This window comes from Vulpes lagopus, chromosome 11, assembly GCF_018345385.1.
Source record: "Vulpes lagopus strain Blue_001 chromosome 11, ASM1834538v1, whole genome shotgun sequence".
In the NCBI taxonomy this organism is placed as follows: domain Eukaryota; kingdom Metazoa; phylum Chordata; class Mammalia; order Carnivora; family Canidae; genus Vulpes; species Vulpes lagopus.
Window position 1 is genome coordinate 18062579 of NC_054834.1, and position 18266 is coordinate 18080844.

General features: G+C 42.4%; 1 protein-coding gene across 9 annotated transcripts in view; it reads right to left on the minus strand.

The window, feature by feature from the left end:
* Positions 1-18266, minus strand: part of MAGI2 (membrane associated guanylate kinase, WW and PDZ domain containing 2) — a 1339556-nt gene that overhangs the window by 149144 nt on the left and 1172146 nt on the right. For all 9 annotated transcript variants that reach the window (XR_005982860.1, XM_041723679.1, XM_041723675.1 and 6 more), the window contains 2 exons: positions 9902-10094; positions 3141-3389 (listed from right to left, as the gene is read on the minus strand). Coding sequence is in view for 8 of the 9 variants with exons in the window: in XM_041723679.1 (XP_041579613.1) it covers positions 3141-3389; positions 9902-10094 (442 nt within the window). In the remaining variant the exon portion in view is untranslated. The remainder of the gene's footprint in view (positions 1-3140; positions 3390-9901; positions 10095-18266) is intronic.

Here is an 18266-nt window from a genome sequence, read left to right on the forward strand (position 1 = left end):
TTAATATTTTGGACAATGGGTCAAAAATGCTCAGGAAGCTTGCTTATTCCCACTTTAAATCAGGAAGGATATTCCTGGACCTCGGACGGAGGCTTCGGAGTCTTGCCTGATGCCCAACAGTATTTGGTCTCCTGGGTTATGGGTTTTGGACGGAAGCAGTGCATTCCTTAATTACAGTAACAAACATAAAGGACATTGCTTCTTAATATTTTGGGAAAGAATATTTTGAAAAAAAAATATCTAAGGCTTGGAAATGAGCTGGACTGAATGCCAGGCAATAAATAAACTAGGAACTCCACTGCCCATGTTCTCAACTGATGGAACATCTGGCATGTGTGGCAAAATTTTTGCCCGGAATGAGAAAGTTACAGAAAGCAACTCTTTTTCCCCCTTCAGGGTGGTGAGATTTACATTTGTGCTCCCCATCTCTCCTGTCTTCTCTGATACAGTCAATAGAGACATAGTGTTTGTAGGAGGTTCTAGAAGGCACTGCTTTGGACCTGAACTTGGATGTTTCCTGTGATGTTTTCTAGTTTATTGGCTAGTGAATTCTGGGAAGACTTAGAGCCTAGAGCCTCAGCAAAGAAAGGCACACTCAGCGGGACTCGTGTGTCCCTCACCCCTGACCCAGGCTGCAGGACTGAGCACTTCCACCTACTAATTCATTTAGCCCTCAGAGCAACCCCTCGACATAGGTCCATTATCTTGTCTTTACAGTCAAGGAAACTGAGGCCCAAAGAGGCCATGTAACTTCCTCAAGGTTACACACCTAAGAGATGACAAAGCACATTTTCGAATCCAGGCAGTGTGATTTTAGCCAGTTGAGTGCTCTGCCTGCCAACACCAAGGCTCAGTAGCCTTGACAAAAACCACGACCACATTCATGGTCCTTGGGCTCACGTAAGACATGAAAAGAAAAATGACCCAAACCCCAGGAATGATTGTGACTCCTGAGTACGTGATACTACCATGCTCTTCAGCCTCATAGAATTAAGGACCCTTAATATTCTGAGGATGGATATGTGACAGGAGGATGGCTCTTTACCATTCATGAGGTACTTAGCCTTTCTCTTTAAAATTAGAGCTCCAAATTATAAGAGAAGTTAAGTAGGAAACAGCATCAGGTTCAGAAAGCTTTTAGGTGCATGCTGCAAATTATATCTTGTAAACGCTACAGGCCATCAGTATAATCACTGCTCTTCCCACAGAACATGTGGGCAACCTGCATTTCAAACTCCTTAAATTGAAAAGAAATAAATATGTGAAAAAAGAAGCCAGGAAGCATCATGAATATATTTCCACTCTCTAGGGTGATGTAAAATAATTCCATTTTGAAAATGGCTACAATTATTCTTTTGAGGTCAGTCTAATGTCACCAAGGTAGGAAGACAAATTCACATTAATTGTAAGCATTTGTACGTGTTGTTTTCCAAATCTACCTATGCATGGATTTTATCTGCAATAGAAAAAGCATCTGTGGCTTCTCCATGTAGTAAGTGCAATGTGTGCACACACACTCATTTCTCTCTATGCACTTAGCAATAATGCCACCACACCTCAAAGAAATCTGAGGTCTTACCTGCATGGTTAGCACTTTCATTGTGGTGGCATATTTTTTATTTTTATTTGGGTCCTTTACATACCCTGCCCCAATCTGCCTGAGTGGAATAGCTACAAAAGCTCTCTGTGGACATTTTTTCCCAAGTCTACATTATTGGAACGCTGTTTATATAATTCATGAAGATCTTCAGTCTTATGTCCTTTTAATCCCGGTGAATCTATCGTTCTGACATAATCTTGCTTTTAGTCTCTGCTTAAAGATTGGATTTATTTCTTCATTTTGGGCAGGAAAAGAGAAATGAAATTGAACTTTCAGATGTATGCACTTTGGCTTCTGCACCTACTCACTGAGGTTACGCACCTCTATAGTTTTCATTCTTGAATTTTCAATGGTAAAGTGAAACAGGGCCATTTCTTTCCATTCAGTCCTGGCAGTGTTTTGGGAACATTAACTGTATCATAAGAAGTGCTTATTCGTCCTCAATGATTTGATTTCTTGAGTACTGTTTGACAACTCCCCATTACCCCATGTGCTGGAAACAATCACAATTTATGAGAATTTTAGGACCACATGACTCAATTAACTTTGCCTCAATGCTCTCTATTTCCATGTTTCCACCCATAATATTTTGGGCTAAATCACTTCAATGTGAAAAATGGGCAAGTTTCCCATTGCCTATTTGGTCCTACTACCTGCTGGTAGCCAGGTAACTTCTGGAATAATGTTGCCCAAAGGAAAACCACCAAGGAAGACTGAGAATCTACAGGATGACCAATTGTAAGAGAAATAAAACTGCTGACTGTTACCTGTTGTACAGACTCATAGATTTGGAGGAGCCCTAGGTGAAGTCATGGATGTTGCCCCACCCATTGCTACTACACCAGGGGAAGGTTCCAGGATCTCTACACCTGCAGGGCCCTTTTTAGGACCTCTCGATTCTGTCTCAGGCTTCCATTCTTGCTCTTTTCTCCTGATTTCATTAAAAAATGTAGGTCAGGGTTTATGTCCATTGCTTAACCCCCTCCATGGTTCCCGTGGACTTAGACTACAGTCCAGACTTTTCCCCATGGCCGTGTGAAGCCCTGTGCAGCCTGCCTCCTCTCTAGTCCTCTGTCTTGGTCTCACATTGCTCTTTCATGTCCATTCTATCACAGCCACACTGAGTTCTGCAGAGTTCTTGAATGCTGAGCTGCTTCCTGGACTGCTTTCCCCCCAGATGCTTTGCATATCTGGTTTCATCCTATCAAACCGGAAGGAGCTCTCCTTCCCTCATACCAACACTCTCACACCACTCGGTTTTATTTTCTTCCCACTTAAATAAATATGAATTCAGAGCTTTTATGGGGGTTGTGGGGTCCCGGGGACATTAGATGCAATCTTGCATTCTTCCTAAGCCAAAGGTTCAGCAATGTTTGGTTAATCATAGGTTAAGGACGTCTTATTCGTGGCCACAGCCTGAGAGTTTCTGTCTCCACAAGATGCCTACAGCAGCCCTCTGCTCTGTATGTCCAGTATCCCTCCCACCAGAACAAATGAACACAAGATCTCTTATTCAAAGGCAAGGGAAGCCATCACTTACTGATAGTGGATCCGGACTCAGGTCTGTTCAGGGAGCTGATGATGACAAAGCCGAAGCCTTCGTTCTCTTTGCGGTGAATGACCACATCACTGGTCTGCAGGCTGTGCGAGGCAAAGCCTTCAGGAGGAGAGGCATTGCTACTTGTGGCAGCATGGTTGCTGTTGGCGTAGGTTGCGTAGTCACTGCGTGGAGAGCTGTGGTGGGTTGATACGGAGCCTGGACTCCTCCCATTCTCTGGGCAGGGTTCCCCTGCAATACACATTGTGTGCAGGCACTCAGTTATTCACCAAGGGTCTTGATGAGTGCCTGCGTGTACTAGATGCACTTCTAGACATTGGCATTGTTACAAGACTGGTTGACTGGCTTCCGATCCCCATGAGTAGATAGGGCTACTTACCTAGGTATGGAGCACCCAGGTCTAAGCCCCATTCCATTCTTCACAGCAAACATAGCTAACCCCCTCATCAGCTTCTGCTGTGCTGCTACTATTTCCTATCTTCCTTTTTTGTTAAATCTGTAACTCCCCTGGGACAATGCCTTTAGATATTGAGCTTCTTCTTCTTCTTTTTTTTTTTCTTAAAAGTTTATTCATTCATTTGATAGAGGGGAAGCAGACTCCCACTGAGCAGGGAGCCCCACATGGGGCTCGATCTTACAACCCTGGCATCACAACCTGAGCCAAAACCAAGAGTCAGACGCTTAACTGACAGAGCCACCCAGGAGCCCCTAGATATTGAGCTTCTTAGTTGCATAACAGTAATTATTCAGAGAAGATTATAAAACAGTGGACAGTTTTTAAACTACATTGTGTACAGGAATTAAAGAACTTGCAAAAACTATGAATCTTCAGCGCCTACATGTAGAAAGTGTTTTTAGGAAGACTGGGCATAGGAATCCCAAAGAGGTTTCCAGGCCACCATTGAGCAATGCTGCTGGAGGGATATGGTAAGTGGGGCTAACTTAACAGCCCAGGATGTCCATGTAAAGGGACCTATCATAATTTTAATAAGAGCCACAGTTTCATTTAATTTTGTGATATTCTGTTAGCCCAAAAGTGTTAATTCACCTGGTGTAGATGGGAAATGTCTTTCTTAAAGGATCCTTCTTTTATTCACTCATTCTAGGTTCAAATCTAACAATGATGTCAGGCCAACGGATGATGAGTTTTGAATCTCTGAGAGAGGTGTCAGTGGCACTGCTCATTTATACTCTGTATTATTACAAAATATACTCTATTATCAGCCAGATAAACCAAACCAATACTTCCATGAGAAAACAAGCTTATTTACAGGGAAAAATGATAGAAAGTTGGCAGCCAAGAGAAGCTGCTTTTTAAAAATGAAAGTTCATCTGTCACCGAGAAAGAATTTTGTCATTTTAATTTAATACCTAGGTTTCGGTATTCTGATTAAAAGAACTGAAGCGGGTACCCTAGAATACTGTTATTAAAAATAGAGCTGTTTCATCTCCATCTTACACTTTGATTAGTGTGCTTAGAGGATGTTTATGGAACAGAGAAATAGTAAGAAGGAAAGTAATCACAATTAATTATTCCTTTTTGGGTCTCTAGGTATGGTCTCCTATATTGAGCTCTGGTAGGTGTCTCATATGGAGAGTCACCAATAATTGTAAAAACTAATTACTAAAAAATTAGCAAAAGTTCCAGTGAAGGTTCTTATCTTGATAAGCTGCAGTTCCATTCTGAAATGAAAAGTCATTTCATTTCAAAACTCAAAATCATTTCAAAAATCAGGGAGAAAGAACACAGACTACAAGAGATTTTTTGGAGCTGCATTTATTCATATACTCAGATTAAAAAATTGTCTTAATGCCGAAACGTATTCATTTCTTTGTTTGTAATAGCGGAATGAATAAGACCCAGGCTGCTTTTTATTATTATTTGATTAATTTGAATTTTTCTGTAAGATTTAATTAATCAGGTTTTAATTAAAGAAAACAAATGGATGCTTTTCATCTGTAAGAAATACTGAGGTGAGAAAAGAGCAAAATGTCAAGGTCAAGGCCTTTCCCTCTTTTCTGCCAGAATTTAATTTACTGCCTGTAAGATGTACCCTCCCCACGAGAAAATATCATCCGAAGACAAGCTGTTACCGTCTTGGTGAAGCACGTGTCCTTTATCGGTCTTTGTGCAAGTTGGAAATAAAGTGATTAGAGATAGTCAGGAAGAAGAAAAACAAACAATTATGAAGCTGCAACATTAAATTGAAAATCTCCCCGAGTTATTGGACCAGATCAGTAACTAAATGTCATAGGCATTGACAAGAGAGATCTCATTTTCCGGCTGTCATATTTTAGGGGGTTGAGGGCTGTGCTTGTCAGTAAAGCAGCAACAAAGGAAAAGGATCTGTCTTTGCACTAAGTGGCTGGGAGTGGCTCTGCCACAGTTTCTAGAGGAAGAAAGACTGATCAACACGAGTGCTCCCTGGAGAAGGGAAAGAGTCCAAAACATTAAGAGAATACCATTCTATTGCTTTTGGACTTCTCTTTCAACCTCTAGAACAAAATTCTTCGTCTTTAACAACATGAACACATTTAAAACCAGGGAGCTAAGAAGATTTCCAATGGTAGATTTTGAGGGAGAGAATTGATTCCACGTTATTTTTCTACTCAGCTGGCTCTAGACCCAAATGAGACCATCTTCTTGCCAACAACCCTTCCTGGTGAGGGTACCAACAGGATTGTTCTAGAAGAATACAGTGAATGTGACAAAGTGACTAAATACGACATGCATTTCTTTTTTTTTTTAATTCACTAACTTCCAGCATCCCTGACTCATCCTCCTGGCACTCGCACAGATGGGTGTACAGAATTCGGTCAGTTAGTATCTACTCAAGCCAAATAATGAATTTTTAGGATGAGCGTCTCTTTTGTCCTCACCAGTCATCCTGGAAATCATCACTGAGCTGACTGGAAGAGGTCTCTGTTTCGGAAGGTGGGCATTGTTGGCAATGCCATCCAGGTGAGATGGTTTCAATGAGAATGGTCAACCACTGGTCAGGGGCTGCTCCTCATCTGTAGACTCTCCCATTATTTGTGTCCAGGGCCAGCCTATACTTTGATAATTGTTAAAATTGATTGCCAATGTTTTTCAAAAGGGAGATTTTACAGAAATAGGGATTTCCAGTTTCTCTTGAAATATCTGGCAGTTAATAGCTAGAGCTGGGTGGCGGCTGCTCCCTTTACCAGATTTGTGTTTGCAAGCCACCATGGTGCCAACAACCCCCCAGTGCCTCCTGCAAATTCCTGTCTTACTCATTTACCCGTAGAGCGAGGAGTATGCAGGGCCAAAGGGACGGGCTCCATCAGAACCCCAGTTTCCCTTCCAGATCACGTGCTGGGTACCAGGACTCTAGGGCCCTCTCACAAACAGAGCTTGCCTGCTTCCAGGGTGTGCCTGGGCCTCTTCTCTGGGCTGTACCCCAGGAGCATGGCAGCACGGTAGATGTCTTGTCCTGAAGCATGGCCGAGGCTATGGGGTATGCTGGCACAGGCTGGACTGTCCACATGCAATGTGCCCCCTCATGGGGCCCAACGGAGGAGGGAGCAGCCCACAGGCTGTGGCCCTGCCAAAGCCAGGGGCTGGCCTGCCTGCAGGCATGTGGGTTTGTGCACTCCTGGTCTATCCTCATCAAAGCGGACAACTTATTTACATGGGTGACATGCTCAAGGACAAAGAAGATGGGGACGTGTTTAGAATCGACAAAAAAAGCATAGTAACCAGGACCAGGGAACCCACTGGCACTCTAAACAATGGCTAAGCGTTTCAGCCAGCTGCCAAGAAAACCTTCTCTTTCTTGGCATTAAGCCAAGAGTTAGACTTTCCCTGAGATGTTAGAGAACAGATACAGATGGAGAGCTTTAAGACGGACTCTAACGTATTTGATTAAGTCCTAAAATGCTCTTTCACATCAATTCTAGATTGACACATTAGAAAATTCCTCAGGCACCCTTCCCTCAGATGAATAGTGTGTATTCAAAATAACGTGTCATTAGGTTGAACATCTCAAAGCTGAGCTACTCAACATATAAATATTTATACTTCAGTGTAATAATTAAAGCCACTCTTCTAATATCCTTGGGGAAAAAACAGCTAAACATTGGAGCCAATGGCATGGATAAGACATCTCTCAAAACTAGTTTAAAGTGGAAGGTCTGAGCTATAACTATTTGGTAAATGAAATTGGATGTATTATTGGATGTTTCCTTTCTTCACTCCAAAATTTCTCCTTTTTGAGGATCTAGCTTGTCATTGCCTCCTTAAGAACTTGGCCGTTCTATCTTTAGTGTGTACACTTTAAAAATATTTTAATATTTGCAGGCTTTTGTGTTAACTTCTGCCGAAATGGAACTATCTAGGTGGTGTCTCTCCTAATAGAAGTGGTTTTCTATTGAGCATTAACTTGGAAGCCAGTGCCCGGTGCCTTCTGAGGAGGGACAGGATATTTGTACAAGCATCAGGGTGAAAGCTTTAAGTTCTACGACCTCCCTTCTTCCCAGCTCCTGACATGGCTCCTTTGTGCAGGAAGGCGGTGACTCTGTCCCTCTTCTTACCCATCTTTTGTGTCTTTGCAAGCTGCTTGCTCACATCCCTTCAACTTTGAACCATCTCGTCACAAACTAGCTCATACCTCCCACTGCCTTTGCTTGGGAAAGCATAATAATAACGCTAACAGCCCTTGAGAAGGCATTTCCACCATCATATCCACTTGTGGCTGTTCCTTTTCGCTGTTGGAGAAACAGCAGCTATGAAGAAAAGTTGCCTTGCTATGCCTTTAAAAAATCTGTCCCATTCTACTTCTAGGCATTTACTTCACCATCAAAGTATCCTTTCCTGAACTTAATCATTTTCAATACTGATGAAGCTTTCAAGGAAGAGTGAGCTGAATTAACTTGGAAACTCTCCTGGTGTGAACGAGCAGTCTGCAGCCGAACATTTTCAAAAATTAAATGCACTTGAGATGCACTCGAAAGCCTAAATGAGTAAAGTTGGTAAGAACTGCAGCAAAGAGCATCTTCACCAAAGTCACATGATCCACAAATTGCAAGAATACGCTTTTGCAGCATTTGGCACACACTCCAATAGCTTGGATTGATTAGAACAAAATTTAATTTGCAATAATCAGCTGGTGGCAAGGGGAGCATGAAATTATGTTGGTGCACTGGCTTTGCACCTTGCAGTATATTTCCTTGTAAATCAGGTATCTTTTTAATTTATCTTTGGGTTACAGAGCATATAGCACAGCAAACTTTTTATTAAAAATCACTCTTAGGGAGAGAGACAGTTAAATGTTAACCAAGCAAACACTGTCTTCCTCCTGGCATCTTGCCCAAGGATAAGTCATAATTCAAGGTGTTTTACTTCTTTGGGTCAAGTGGTATGCCATGAATTTCTGAAGATGAATGGCACTTCTTAGCAAAACCTCCATACGATCCAAGATATATGGCAGTCTCGAACTGGTGAGGGCTGACAATTCTTCTGGCTTGCCCTTTTAAATGACTGCCCTTGATCAAAGTCTAGTTTCTAGAAGACTTGAATAGAAAAAGGATTTTTAGTTCGATTAATAAGCCTTATCTTCCTTAGTTATTCACAGCTGTGATTAGCCAGTGGCACCCCCCCTTCTTATCTTTTTTGATTCGGGTGTGTAATAATAACACATACAGAAGACTACTTATGTCAGGGAGTGGCATTTGCTAGCAGTTGGTCTCATGTCTTTGAATTCACTGGGGGTGGGATGGGAGAGGGCCCGAGGTGGCAATAAAGCCACAAGCACTGGCTGGGGAGCTAAGAGCCTCGGCATTATCACTGACCCACTGCAGACTCCTGGGCAAGCAGACTGCTGGACCAGACCTCCGGGCCTTTGTTTCCTTAGCTGTAACACGAGGGAGCTCATGCTGCCAAGGTCCCTCTTTACCTGTATGAGGAGGGCTGGGGGGCTGAGCGAGAGGCCCGTGGCCACGAGGGCAGAAGGTGACCGACTGTCGCTGGTGCTGTTCCTCCTGCAATTCGCAGGGCAAAACACAGGCAGTTGGGATCCTACTGCCAACATTACTGAGTGCCTAGATTATGAAAAACAGCTGATTTTTGTAACAGACCTACTTATAAAAATATAAATCTTTTTTCGGGGGCATTATGATGGTGGACAGAGATAAACTGAATCTTATTATGACTGTGAAGTCTGTTAAAAGTGAAGTCTTTGGTGGATTCTTTTCTGAAGCTAGGAAATGGCTGCAAAGGGAATAATTACTTCTAATTTACCAGTTTCATAAGTTTGGAGGTAAATGAATTGTGTTTTCTCAGAATGATGTACAAGCTATATTTTTGTAATATTGTTACCTTTTATCAAGCTCTACAATGGAGGCCAATTTTCCAGCCTAGTTGCCTTATTATGGTATCAAAATGCTGTGGTTCTTGGTTTGTAAACATAAGGAGGAACATTTTCAAAAGCTGTATTTTTCACTACCGTAATGTTCCCTCTTAGAGCTAGCATCCACCAAAGAGCAAAGAGCATATGCATCTGAAATTAGACCCAAGCTTTGTGAGAAATTTTTAATGACTACACTGAAAATATCTGCTTGGAGTGGAGTGAAAATCTGCACTTTCAAAATCAGAGTTACATTTGGAATATCTAGGTTGGCTTTTTTCCTTGTCTTTTTCCTTGATTTAAAATTTTGTTTCCATGTCCCATAAAGGCATTTCACTACCTGAGCCCCAAACCTCCCTGTTGGCTTGAGCCACACACCTCCACATAGCACCTTCCTTCTCACAGTGAGGTTGACCTGCCCGTTCCGGGCTGCATGGTGCATCAGGTCGATGACGTAGCGGTGGGTCTTGCCAGCCACTGGAATCCCGTCAACATAGACAAGCTCGTCTCCCGGGTGTAGGCGGCCGTCTCTGTCGGCTGAACCCATGGCAATGACTGCACCAATCAAAATCTAGAGGACAGTGAGAAGGAAAGGATGTTTACATTTCAGCTTTTCTCCCCATATATATATATATATATATGATTATATATATATAATTTCTTTATGTACATATAATTATAGATAATGATATTTATATATAATTTCTTTATATATTTATATGATATATTTCTTTATAAATATATAAATTTATAAATATATATTTCTTTATAAAGAAATTATATATAAATATAATATATATAACATCATATATAGATATGATTTCTTTATATAGATGTACAACTTGGTGTAAGGTTTTACTCCAAACTTCATGTATTTGAAAAATGAAAAAATGAGGGGCTGAAGGGTGCCTTTCCCACTCTTCCGGGTTGCTAGCTCCTTTTAGAGAAATAAACATTTTGAACTCGCTGCTGATGGCCATGGAATCTGGGGGATGCTTGCTTCCTGGCTCACCAGTTACCACCCTTAAGGAAAATTCTAACCCCAAATAATCTGATGTTATTGGCCACTGTGCATGTATAGTGAATGGGAGATTGAATCCTGGCTCCACTTCTTGTTTGTGTGGCCTGGGGCAAGTCTTAACCCTCTGCGAGCCTCAGTTTCTTCACCTGCAAAATGGGGAAATGAAGTAATGGGAGCTACTTCCTGGAGTTGTTGGGAGAACTAAATGAAATAATGCATGTAAAGCATTTAACTTTGCTCATGGCACATAGTGAGGGCTCAAAAAGTTTCAGGGGAAACTAGATTATGAAGCTGATAATGATTCAATTTTGTTTGTTTGCTTTGCTTTGAAAGGCTGGAGGTAAGGAGAAAATAAAACAAAGCAAAACTCAGTTACCTTTCTGGCCAGTTGACTTAAAAAAAGTCTCAGTCAAACCTCCTCCTGATTTTTTTTTTTTAGATTTCATTTATTTATTCATGAGACACACACACACACACACACACACACATACACACACAGAGGCAGAGACACAGGCAGAGGGAGAAGGAGGGTCCATACAGGGAACCTGATGTGGGATTCGATCCCGGGACTCCAGGACCACACCCTGAGCTAAAGGCAGATGCTCAACCCCTGAGCCACCCAGGCGTCCCAAACCTCCGCCCAATTTTTGCTCTGTTCCTTTGAATATTAGAGCACTGTCCTCTGCATAAAGGACATTCCTAGTTTTGCCTGTCCCCTGAAATGCTTCTGCTGTTTAGGTGACTCTAACACCAGGATATGAGGAGGTACACATCTGTGAAATGTGTGAACTGTAATTCCCTGAACCAGGGACTGTAATGAAGGGTCTAACGGCCTCCCACTTCTCATTGGAAACACTCAGGTTAGTGTCCATTAACAGGCTTTTTTTTCTTTCTCAGAAAAACAACAACAACAACAACAACAACAACAATAGCACTAAACATTTTAGTTTCACTGTTTAACCTACAATTTTTCCAACACACAGACAACAGATATTCTTCTTTTGCCAATGATTTCTTTCCAATCCCAGATCTGTAGATCCCAGCTAATTTGCAGAATTGCTCCATCGTGACTGCAGGCTCACATGTGGCAGACTGATTCTTACTTGGTCACACTGCCTGGTGTGGGCCCGTCAACATGACAACCAGATGTGAATGCCTGGGACTTCTCAGGTATATGCAGAATTAGAGTCTGAAGAGTCTTAGTTCAGGAAAAAACCTGAGGACTTCATAGCCTGGGTCTACTGAATAGCTTTCTTTATCCATAGAAATGAAAATTCTCTATCACTACAGCTACTTTCTCCCTGTTCCTGGGGGTGAGCTAGGGGCAGATTGCTTCTACACTGATTATTAGTGCTCTGATGAGTGATTTGTTATTGCCGTCACAGTCACAAAGAAAACCTCACAATCCTACCTCAGATTACGGAGTGGTTCATTCCCTGCAACGCTCTGACCCCATTTACTAGAGGCTGGCAGTTGGGCATGCTTCTGACATTTTCTGTTTCTCTTATTGTTATGCCAATCAGAATTTATGAGTTTTCTTTCTAAAGATGTTCCAATCTATTCTTCAAAAGACTCAACCCACTAAGGAGCCCTTCAAAGATTTGTTAAGTGCTTTGTGCAAAAGCCAGTTAAAATGAATGCTTATGTTTCTCCACTGTCCCCTGAAATGCTACACTTAGCTGGGTTAGTCCTCTAATGCTTCAACCTTCAGATTTCCTATGTGCTTTAGTGAGAGACTTTATAGCTAGTTACAGAGAACAAAATGGCTCATGAACTACCTTGGCTGGTTAATTATCGACTTTAAGCTATAGCACTGACTCTAAATGATAAAAGTGAACCAAAATATGGGTCACATCTGAGAAGAGCCATGGCTGCAGTTGGGTCCTCTTCAAAAAGATTAACAACAAAATTTCACTTAGGAAAAAAAAAAACCACCAAAAAAATCCTCCAAAATTTCACACTGAAAATTCCCATTCCTCCCTTGATGTAAGCAGACAGCAAAGATAGACAGATGCTCTTAGAGTTATCTTCTTTCTTCCTAGGTGATACTAGCTTAGTATCACCCATCAAAGGGAAAATCCCAGGAAAACATCAGCTTTTCTGCCGTGTTGCTACCATATGAGTACAATTAATTCATTTATTCAGCAAATATTTATCAAACCCAGGGCACTTTTAGGTGATAGGAAGTCATCAGTGAACAATGCATACAAATCCCTGCCCCTTATAGAACTTCTGTTCTAGTGGTCAGACAATAATAAGTGTAGTAAGTGTGTAAGGTACGTTGTATGCTAGCTGGCACATACTGGGTGAAAAAAGAGAGCAAGGCGGCGGGGGTGGGTGTCAGACATTTGGCCGAGGTGGTGGGAGAGGTGGTTAGAGCAGGTGACACTGAGAAGTTGACGTTTGAGCAAAGGCTAAAGGTTACCTGACATACGTTTTTAAAACTGGAAGCTTTACTCTTTAAATTTTTGTTCATGTTATCGAATCTTATGTGTTTATTTCTAAACAAGTGGTAAATTCCACACAGTACTTCAATATAATTTATTATACGGTGTCGCATAATTCCTGTACATATATATATAATTATATTATATTATATTATAAATCCATCTTCTACCTTGTTTCAAACAAAGGTTGACCCAGCTATGAAACAAGCTTGAATTGAGCTGAGTGTGGTTACTGCAGATACAAAGCAGCTCTATGTATCTCTCTTTTTAGGAAAAACAAACACTTCTTTTCCCTTTTAATTCGAATATGCTTTTTATGTTCCAGACATTCTATGAGTTTATTTCCTGTCTGCTATGGTCACTGCAGAGACTAGATGGCCCATGGTTCCTTCTCGCACTGTAAGTCATACTGGCTTTTCAATGCATGTACATTCTCATGTTTGCTTATACTATTGAGAACATGCCTCAGGACATCTGATCCTTTAAGCTAGAAGTTCTAATACTTTAGGGTACATGTGAATCACCTGGTGAGCTTATTATAACACAGCATTGGGAATCACCTCCAGAGTGTGATACTATTGCAGGTCTGAGTTGGAACCTAAGTTTCCACATGTTTAACAAGCTCCCCGGAGAGGTGGGGAGCCTGGTCTGTAGCTCTATCACACTCTGAGTAGCAAGGTCCTGAGTACTCTCACTTGGTTCAATGGCCACAGGATCTCTGGTCTCACTGGTCACCTTCTAAGTCCACCAAAGGACTCCCCCACTGGTGCCTGGCCTGAGCTTCCTGATGCGTCACCCTGGTCACTTTGCAGGTCTTTTGAGGGATCCCTTCTCCTCGCCCATCCCACCCGAAGCGCATAGGCTAAACGTCCCTTCTGGTCTGATCCTAGGCTATCCTGGCCACTGAGCCTTCCCAGCCAACACTAGCCTCACTCCACACACACCTCCCTCTGGCCTCCCTGGATCCTTCAGCCTTGTGTAGACCCACTCATCAGTGTTTTCACTGCTCTTGAAGAAGTTCTTTATCTTGTCCTCATTGCTTTGGCCCTGAAGGAAGAGATTTGTGGCAAAACAGCTCAAAAAAAGACTGCTCCCTGGCCCCAGGAACAACTGACCCATGGCCTTATCTTTCCAACTGCCTTCTCTAAAAAACAAAAGAATCACAACTCCACAACTCTATCCTATAGGCTAGGAGGGCATGGAACAAAACAGAGTATTTGATACGAAATAACTGCAATCCACATTCAAGTGGCTGGTACCCTCGTAAGCCAGGGGAAAGAACACACACACACACACACACACACACACACACACACACACAAGAAAACAAAAACAAAGCCACAATCATATGTGCAGCCCTTCCATTTATTTTAATTCTTTCCTGCTCTACCTAATGCAAGTCCAACCCCAGTAGGTCTGATCTGCAATAATTATAACCTGGGACAAGTTGACAGTATAGCAAACCGATTTCAGGCTCTTGCCTTTTGAAACTTCTCCCCAAGTTTGCCAGATTTCCCGACCAAGGAGTATGTCTATCATTACCTCTTCTTTCTATGAACAGTTTTTCTCCATTACAGCGTTTTCTAAATCTTTCCACCTTGATGCCTTCCCATCTCTTTTCAGCTCACAGCTGGAAATCCCATTTTTGGTCCTTTCTGGCAATTTTTCATTTCTTTCTATTTCTATTGTTATTTAACTGTGAAAAGTATTTCCTCTTGCAGGAAAAATGCCCATATGCTTTGTTGGAGCTGGAGTCCTGCTGTTCATTATTTGCCGAAAGCTGTGTTGTCGTGTTTAATGTGTGCCCTGAGATGTCGGTACCATTTCGTATATATGGAGGCAGAAACCTGTTTGATGTAATTTATGAGACCTCCTGTGGCTGGGGACCAAGTCACCTCATGCGCCTCTCCCTTTGCAGCACATCAGCAATTAAATGAGGCCAGCACATTTTGTTTATATATTATCTCTGGGCTTACAATGAAGGAAAGCAGGAAGGAAAGGCTTATGGGAAATCTTTACAGTAGACTCACTCTTCCTGACACGGTCTTTCTGAGGTGCAACATTCTGGTCTTCAAGGCATTACTTTCTGTCTTTGCTCGCATTAGGAAGATTTAGGCTTCTACTTTAATGACTTAGATGTCAAAATTGTAACTTGCAGTCTGTGTGTGTCTTAAATCATTCCAATGAAAGAATAAACCAGAATAAATCTAAATAAACACAATGAGGATAACCGACAATCCATGTCATCTGAGGAGGCTTAGCATAGACACTGGATGCCTGCCCAGTGGAGGAAAGAAAGGACTCTAGCGTCAAAGCCTATGTTCAGAAGGGTTGGGAACCTGGGAGTGTGTGCACTGACAAGGTGCAAAGCTGTCCTGAGGTCAGGTGGTGACCATGGGTGCACTCACACACCTGAGCTTCATTTTGAGTAATACGTGCTCCATTTGGGAAACAATTTCACTGCTTCAGTGCCAGGCGCATTTCAGCCAGACCCTCCCTTCCTTCTTGAGCCAGCTGCGACCATGCCTTCCCTGTGACCAATCATGCAGTCCCTCCTACCCCTGGTGAAGATAATACTTCCATAATGTGGCTCTAGTTTACTCCCAAAGAGACAAAGCATGAGCCCATGGGGGAGAGGGGTTCCAGCAGAATAAGAATTTTATATTTCAAAGACTGTACTGAAGTATGCATCATGGGAAGAAATGGAACTTTATTACTTTCACATTTATTTCATAGTGTAATCTCTTATTTGTACTTATATATGAGGGAAAGGACCTGATAATATGCTTAGGGCTTGTAAAAACCATTATCTGGCCCTGGTTAAAGAGTCCTTCGGTGCAAAATATTCATCTTTCAATCCAATCCTCCGGGATGGGAGTCTCAAAGACAGTAGACTAAATGAATAACAGGCATAAGGGGGTCTTGGGAACTGTGGCCATGCTCAGTTTTAAAGGGACCACTCCTTGGCTCTGGTCAGTTGTTGTCAATGAGAAAGATAAGCCCAATGCTGTAGATCTATTTTGAAGAGAATATGGAAATCTGAATTTTAAAACTGTGAAATTAGTTGGTGTTCCACAATTTTAAAACACCAGGTTGAGGAAAGCTTGTTGTAGGGATGCCAGGACACCATCTCTGATTCTAGGACTATACCATTTAAACTCTGCAGAGCCCTGTAGGATCTAGAGGCCTCAGAATATGTAAACTCCAGATTATTACCTTTTTTTTTTTCCTGAGAGGTCTCAGGTGAGAGTTTGACTTGGTGAAGAGGACTCTCTTCAGCTCCATTTAGCAAATATCTACAATGCTAGGCTCTGTGCTAGGCTTAGAAGATATAAATGCCATCAAAACATGGTCCTTATCTTCAAGGAGCTCACAGATTGGCAAGGGGGAAAAGGTATGTCAGTCAGTGCATTCTGGAACAAACAGGAACCTTGTCTTTCTGGTGGAGACTCCTTAGGTTGGTAAGTTTGAAGCATTATATTAGTATCACTATAGTGGATTCTAATGGGTTTATCCTCCAATGTCCTACAAAAGTCTCAGAATCCCCCCCAACGCTCTAAAGATCACCTTAAAGTGCCATTACTGCCTTCATTTAGTGTTTTTTAAACAGATAGGGGTACGATAAAGGGTTCAGCCTGAGCCCAGAGAGAGATCTGGCCTTTCCTGAGATGTAGCCTTTAGACCACTGGAACTGGGGTATCTTTGTTGTTCATTGGGAGCCCCTTGCACTGCACCTAAGAGTTTGTGCTAATGAGGAGACTCCTGGTGGGTACCTGACAGTTAATTCTGAAGTAGGTGACTCAGGGTAGAGGAGCCACACCATGTTTTGGGGACATGGGTGGGTACTGACCAGACAAGAATGACCAGCCACATAATTAGGGGGTTGGGTGTTTGTACCTTGTGACATCAGCCTGACCTCTGGGAAGGAGAGGGGCTGGAGATGGAGCTCAACCACTTCAATGACTCAAACACTCATAGTCACATAATAAGACCCCAATAAAAACTCTGGACACCAATACTTGGGTGAGCATCTCTAGTTGTTATCGATGCTGGGAGGGAGGGATAATTTGTCCCTGAGGATAATGGAAGCTTTGCACGTGGAGCCCTTCCACACTTTGTCATTTTCTTTCGGTTGGTCCTAACATGCATCCCTTCAGTATAAAATTGTCGTCGTAAGTACAGCACTTTCCTGAGCCCTATGAGTTGTTCTAGTGAATTATCAAATCTGAAGGGGGCCAAGGGACCCCCAAATTTGCAGGCTAGTGTCTGAAGTGAGGGAGACTCTTCCCTCCGACTTCACAGTTTTGCAGAATCATTGCAGCCATTGTCAGGAATATGGGGGCCGACTTGGCAGTCTGGGGGGCTGAGACCCTAACGTCCAGTTTGGCTAATGGCACACGATTCATTTCTGGGGAACTAATCCAGAATAAAACGGGAAAGACGAAGTCCCTGCCTAGGAGGAATTTTAAATCCTACCCATCAAACTAAATAGGGAGATCTATGAACAGGTTAGAAAATAATCCTGAAGGAAACTAAGTCAGACAAATATCCTGTGGAACCAGGAGGTTAAATGCTCACATATGTGAAGAAACTGGATCCTATTTTTGGTTCTCCCTATACAGAGCAAGATGAGTTACAGAGAGGAGTGAGGCTGCCTCCTGACCAGGTGATGGAGGATCCCCGGTAAACTCAGAATCAGGTGGCAGGTAGAGGGGAACAAGTCTGTGAAAGGAGCGAAATATAACTGAGATTTGTTCCTTCTGCCTGTGACATAATTTAGTCTTTGGAGAAATAGAAGTCCAAAGTTACCTGAGCCCTATATTTTACCTTAGCACTCTCTTTCCTCCCAAAGCCCCAGGAGGGAAATCCAGACGACCCTCCATGGTAAATGCACATTCACATCTCCTCTTGCAGCTGGGGATTAGCGACATGGTGGTTGACTGATGCCAAATGTATTCCCCCAACATTAGGAAATAAGTCTTTTTCCCCCTGGAGTTCCTTACCCTTGGAGTCTAAGCTCAGCTTCTTAGCATTTTTCATTGTAAGGAATCTCATCAATCATCTGGCCCAACTCTGCTCAAAGGACAGAGGAAACCCCTCCGGGATTCCTATCTGGTTCTTATCAGCTCTGCTTGGATGCTTCTCCTGGGAAAGCGCTCACTGTCTACCGAGGCAATCTACTTCACTTTGGGACAGTTTTCACTATTACAGATCCCTTTTATTTGTTACATTATTTTTTTTCTCCTGAATATTTCTGCCCATTTGTGGTTCCAGT